Source organism: Trichechus manatus, unplaced genomic scaffold, assembly GCF_000243295.1.
Source record: "Trichechus manatus latirostris isolate Lorelei unplaced genomic scaffold, TriManLat1.0 scaffold00008, whole genome shotgun sequence".
Taxonomy (NCBI): Eukaryota; Metazoa; Chordata; class Mammalia; order Sirenia; family Trichechidae; genus Trichechus; species Trichechus manatus.
The window spans coordinates 8182436-8189109 of record NW_004443944.1 but is presented as its reverse complement, the minus strand read 5'-3'; the positions used below and the strand labels follow the sequence as shown (position 1 = coordinate 8189109).

Sequence of the window (6674 nt, the reverse complement as noted above, 5' to 3'; positions counted from 1 at the left end):
GCTCTGAGTTAATGATGCTTTACGAACATCCACCAGCTCTGAGTTAATGCTGCTTTACGAACATCCACCAGCTCTGAGTTAATGATGCTTTACGAACATCCACCTGCTGAGTTAATGCTGCTTTACGAACATCCACCTGCTCTGAGTTAATGCTGCTTTACGAACATCCACCAGCTCTGAGTTAATGATGCTTTACGAACATCCACCTGCTCTGAGTTAATGATGCTTTACGAACATCCACCTGCTCTGAGTTAATGATGCTTTACGAACATACACCAGAATCCCAAAGGGCAGTGGATTCCTCCTGTTCAGATTATTCCCAACAAGAAGCTATTAGTTTTATCAGAGTTCTTTGGCACCTAATTCCTCAGCCTCAGGCCTTGCTAAAAAAAAAAAAACTTGCTGTTGAGTCGATTCTGACTCCTAGCAACCCTGTAGGACAGAATCGAACTGCCCCATAGGGTTTCCAAGGCTATAATCTTCACGGAAGCTGACTGCCACATCTTTCTCCTGTGGAGGTGCTGGTGGGTTCGAACCACCAACCTTTCGGCTAGCAGTTGAGCACTTAACCACTGCACCACCAGGACTCCCTGGGTATAAAAAAGACCCTAAAATTTCTGTAACTAGTTTTATCTGAATTAGTGAGAAGAGGGAAACAGGTTGAGAGACACACAGGCACACACACAAGTATATCACCTAACTACTAAGGAATCTACAAAGAACCTTTCATTTTATTTCAAATAGCTATCATCCCTCCTTACGCCAAAATAAATTCCACCTGAAAAAAAACTGAGAATACAAGAATAGTCTTATAATCTTGCTGTGAGGTAAAACCTTCTAAATATGGTATCAACATCAGAAAATAAAGAAAGAGTAATTTTCACATGCCACCCCACCCCTCCCCCCAAAAAAGGAAAAAGAAACCAAGGTACAAAGAGCACATCGGGCAGCGTCACTGTCACTAATGAGGCATGTTTCCTTAGTCATCTATAAGGGAAGGTCGCCCAGTAGACGAAATATTGTCAAATAAACTGATCGCTTCACTAATACTAAAAAAGGAAATAAAGTAAATCTATTTCTGTTTCATCACAATGGCAAACATTTCAGATTAATTATATATTTTTGGCATGAAAAACTGTCAATAACATGCCTTCAATGAAAAAAAAGTTACAGAACAGGTATAATATGATTTCAAGTTTAAGAATAAAATGTTATTACAGAGACAAGACTGGAGGAGGGTCATTCATCAATATGTGAATAGTGGTGGGATTTCACCAGATGATAAAAGTAAAATCACCTGAATTTAAATGTCATTTAAATCAATGCCAAAAAGAAAATGAGGGGGCACACTGCCCAGAGATCTACACCAAGAAACAGATCAACAAGCAGAGTAACCAGCATTCAGTAGGCCCCACCCCCTGCCGATAGAAATGAAGCCTGTTCATTTCACTAATGAAAACAAGTCATTTCATTTACATAGAAAGGAGGGGCACCAAAAGCACCATCCATGAAAGAAAACATTGATACACTGGCCTTTATTAAAACTAAAAACTTCCTCTCTGCAAAAAGACACGGGTAAGAAAATGAAAACACAATCCCTAGGCCAGGAGAAGATATTTACAAATAGTGACTAAAGACTTAACTATTACAAACGTATGTGACAACCTCGCTGAAGGGCGTGGAGGAAAGGTGCTGACCTAGGCAATGGAAGTGAGCGGAGCCTGTAAGACTAAAGGCAAAAAGAACTGTCCCTAAGCACTGTACCCTAGTTGATAACGTTTCCCACGGGGTATAGATAAACAACTTCAATACTGCTATACGTGTAGACTGGAACTGAACAATCAAGTTAACTGGATGGCAGGAGTGGAGTTTACAGACAAGCCAGGGGAGGAGGCGAGAATGGTCCATGTGGTAATGGATCAGAGTTGGAAACACCAGTATGAACTCCTGTTTTGCTCAATACAGACACAAATGGATATAGAAATATTTACTGATGTGTATATACATGAGTTTATATACACCCATATTTTCTTGCTCTCAGTTGAGAGGGCCTAAAAGTAATGACACCCCAGGAGCAATGAGCACACCCAGCACCCAAATCTTGGTCTCAGGTAAGTACTCTCTAATAAAAGGTACCAGGGACCCTCGAAGAAGTGGCCAATGCCAGGACTAGGGGAAGAAATACACAAGATGAATCTGGGGCAGCGTGTAGAGCCAGAAAGTACAGAATTACGAAACAGAACAGCCCACAGTGATAGGGTACATCAAAAGGATGCAGGGGTCAACTGAAAGAGCTGCCAGTGGCCAAAGCAGGAACAATTTGAACAACACCCAAAAAAGTAACACTAGAGTAGTACTGGATTATAACCAAAGTATAAGATATCCATGAGTCCAAGCTGATGTTAATAAAGGATTGACTAAATATGGGAGAATAGGCAAATCTCCCCTGCAGAAGAATTCCAAATAATTTCTGCCCTCAGGGAGGAGAACTTCAAACTCTTAAGAACTTTAAGTTCTGTGCACCATTTTTCTGCACACCAATCTGAAAACTCACCTAGGGTGGGACTGTTTTTCTGCTCTTCCTGAGAGGGCACTATGGAAGGGGGAGACTTCACAGTGGAGAAACCTGGCAAGCACACCTCAGCCAGGTGTGGAAGTCATTGGGCAGTGTGTAACCTTGACATGACATGATGAGAATGCACTTTCCCTCTGTGATCTTCCTCTCCGAAACCCACAACCTTAGTCTAATCAGGGCAAAAACTAAGGAAATCGGAAGACAATATAATATGGACTTTAGTTATATGATCAACGTGTCAGTATTGGGTCAGTAATTGTGACAAATGTACCACACCGACGTTAAGATGTTCATGAGAAACTAGGTGTGCATCATGTGGGGAACCCTCTGTGCTATCTTCACAATCGTTCGTAAATCTAAACTATTCTAAAATAAAACGTTTATTGTTTAAAAACCAAATATGAAAGGGAGGGCAACTAATTAAATAAATTTTTGCAGAAAAATGGCTGTGGAAACAAACTATCCACAACATCCAACCTGGTACATGATTTTATCCGTACATATGGTACAACTATTTTGATCGTTCTATTTCAAATACATGATTTTCCCAGGCTATACTGTCATGAGACAACACTGCCTCCCGACAACCTGGGACGAGAAACGGAAACTTACGGTAGCAGTTCTCTGCTCATCAAACTTTGAAAGCTTCTGAAGTTCCCGATAGACTGTCCCAAGAGGTGCATATTCCAGGATTAGGTAAACTCTGGTGGCATCATGGAAATAACCATACAGCCTGAGAATGTTAGGATGCCTGCAACAAAGGACAAATACACTAACATCTGGTTTGGGAGCTGATATAAAACAAACATCTCATGTGAAAACCAGTGGGATTTCTAACTGGTTTTGGTCATGAACCACCCCCACCCCCCCACCCTCCACTCAAGATTCTGAAGCTATAGACCTATTCCACAGAAAAATACATATACCCACATATCGTTTTCCATGCAATTTCAAGGTATTCATGGACCTCAGGTTAAGATTATCGTAGGTACCTCCTGCTTTTCGAAAGTCTGCTTTACGCCACTTCGCTTTTACGGAAGACCTACATTAGTACCTGTTGTCAATAACCGAAAGAAATTTGGAGAGGATTTTCGCTTTTACGAGAAAGGTGAAAAGCAGAAATAGTGTTCATTTGCTTTGCAAGGAGCCGTTAAAGAGGCAGCGCACCCCGACCAGCGAGAGTAGCGACGCCAAGCTCCCTCCCCGGGAACTACACCCGGCATTCCTGTTTTACTCTATGTTAGTGTTCTGTTAGGCTGTGTGTGTTATCTGGTATGATTTGGCAGGTTGTTTTTCGGGTCTGGGAATGCTCAAAAACATCTCCCACGTAAGTTAACAGTAATTGCTTCTTAGTTTTACACCATTTCAGCTTACGAAAGGTTTCACAGGAACACTCCACATTTGGATAGTGGGGGAAACCTGTTTTTCCTTCCTTTAGCCATCTTTATTTATTCGTAGGGGGAATATTCAGTTAAATGTTAATTGTCCACAAATGTGGAAAAAAAAGGACATGGCATCTCCGAACACTATGAGACAGACAACGTATAAGCAGTGTTCAATGACGGCCGTGGATTTGTGCTGCCAGGCAGGCTGGGCGAGGGCTACAGGGGGCTGGAGAGCGTGGTCTGAGACGCTGCCCCTCTCAACTCCAGCCCGTTGTGGCCATGCATGGATATGGCCCTGGCAGCCAGATTTTTACGTATTAGCAACTCAAATTGTTAAATGCTGTGAAAGCAAAAACAAAGGAAAAAACAAAAAAATCCAGAGGCCTGAATCAACGGGCAGGCTGCCCATCTGCACCCTCTGCTTACCTCAGAATGAGAGGTGTGATTCCCCTTAGTAACCCACCAAAAAATACAAAACACGTTTGCTCAAGTAAATTACTTCGTTAACGAAACATTAACTCTGCAAGTGCTTTTTCAGGACCACAACAAAAAGGTCCAGATAAACCTCTGAAAAATCACAAACTTAATTACTCTTTGTGGTCCTAAGACACTGGCACTCTAAAAAGAGCTTTACAATCTTTTAATTCTCAGAGCTTTCAGTTCTGCACGCCACTCCTGTGAGCTCCAATCTGAAGACTTACCTAAGGTGCGACTGTATTTCTACTTCTCTTCTCACCTGATGTTCAACTCCTGCTTTCTCTAGCTGAGCTTTAAATAATACTTTAAGAGCCAGGATAAACTTGCTTTGTTTTTCTCTTGCCAGATAAACATTGCCAAATTTTCCTTTACCCAGCGGGCGGCCAATTTCAAAATCTTCCAAAGCCCACTGCCTTCTAGGAAAGAATGTGAACATTTTAAAATGTGAAGAAAATAAATCTTTTCCAACAATTTGTCAGTGATAGTGTTAGACACATTCTAGATCTGCACCCTAAGAACCAAGCCATCATCACGATGACTGAGTCTCCACAAACACGTGCCACCCTGCTCCCCCAGCTGCCATCAGCTACACGAGTCCGTGATGAGCAACAGTCTCTGACTTTTTGAGCTGATACACTGAACAGGAAACGCCCCAGGGCTGTCCCATGCTCGGGAGTAAAGACCTACTAACAACACAAAGCTCGAGGACGTAAAAGAGGATTCGACAAGCCACTGGAGAGGGAGGAATGCTCCAGAACCATCTGCGAGCCTCTTTCGAACTAACTACATCCTCTTACTCCATCCAGAGATGCTAACACTCTCGGGCTGAGAACCTACCCTGGGGGAGGACACAGAGCCACTGTTATTGATGGGAGCAGGCTGGATCCCACAGGGCAGTTGAGGTCGAGACCCATTGGATTTAGAAGCAAAAAAGTCTTGGTGTGGGTTCATTCCTGGCTCCTCCTACTATGTTCTAGAGTCTAGCCAGTCAGAGACTGAGAGCAGGCTGTTAGACAATTTCTGGGGAAGATGTGATAACAACCTTGTAATAAACAATATACAATAGTTGTATCAGTAGTGTCAAAATAATGGCAGTCCTACGCAGCGTGTATACAGTTCTGCAACATGACCGCATATCTGTGTCTTAAGAACTTGCACTTTTGTATAAGAACAGAAAGAAGTCTCGCAGCACACACAAACCACATATGCTGGTTACTTTTGAGGGTAGAAAAAGCTTTTAGTTTACACATTTCTGTGTGTAACGGATTCATACAAGCTTTTCCTAAATTTGAAAAGCACAACTTCTGAGTCCCTAGTAAACATCCATTGTTAAAAAAAAAAAAAATTTCCTCTCTTTTATAAAGATTAGAAACCTGGAAAGTCTGATAACCAGTTTTCTAAATGAAAATATAAAGACCTATTTTTTTTAAAGAGTTCCCATAACTAAATTTACAATTAAAGGTGTATTCTAGAATGACTGTAGTGAATTTTGCAAATAAGATAAAGCTTACTTTTTTGATTCTTCTTTTTTCTGTTTTGATGCCAGTTCCTCTCCAGAATTATCTCCTATGTAGAATAAATTGGAGAAAAAAAAAAAAAACAAGGTTTGTTTTTGTATCATGCACAGAGATGAATTAATGAACAATCCCCACAACTTTCACAGTGTTTGTCAACAGTGGTCTATCCGGGCTACTCTGTCTTTATGCTTTGAGAGGAAAGACCACTGCACTCTAACCTGAACCCCACAACATGTGACGTCTTCACGGAATTCCTAGAGTCAAGTGGGGCAGATACGTACATAGTTAGGTACATAAACTGCTGATGATTTAAAGACTGGAGACCACACGGATTCTCTCAAATGCCTCAGCTTGTTTCCATGTGAAGAGTACTTCTACAGCAGAATTACCAGCCATCCCATCCATGACCAACTTACGCCTTGTCACTTTCCCCACTAGGTGGGCCAGCCAACTGTCCACACGCCTCCTCTCTAATCACGCCACATAAAAATTATCAATGATGTGTGTAACAAAACATAAGCCAGGACCCTCCTTCCACTCAACTGGTTGGAAGGGGAAATACAGAAACAGAAGCCATGGACTCAGAATATACAATCAAGCCACTGCAGAGCAGGGTCCAGACTAACTCTCGGTATCCCCATGGGCAGATGTGTACACGGGACACTTCCCGTTATTTCTGACACTTCTTCAGACTCTCAGCCTACTATCAGCGTGCCCACC

At 42.0% G+C, this 6674-nt stretch overlaps 1 protein-coding gene across 2 annotated transcripts in view; it reads right to left on the bottom strand.

Annotated features, from left to right (window-relative positions):
• The window catches only part of AURKA (aurora kinase A), a 23619-nt gene that overhangs the window by 5886 nt on the left and 11059 nt on the right, over positions 1-6674 (bottom strand). For both annotated transcript variants that reach the window (XM_004370219.2, XM_023742807.1), the window contains exons 4-6: positions 5949-6003; positions 4662-4853; positions 3188-3326 (exon numbers count right to left, since the gene is read on the bottom strand). In XM_004370219.2, coding sequence (XP_004370276.1) covers positions 3188-3326; positions 4662-4853; positions 5949-6003 — 386 coding nt within the window. The remainder of the gene's footprint in view (positions 1-3187; positions 3327-4661; positions 4854-5948; positions 6004-6674) is intronic.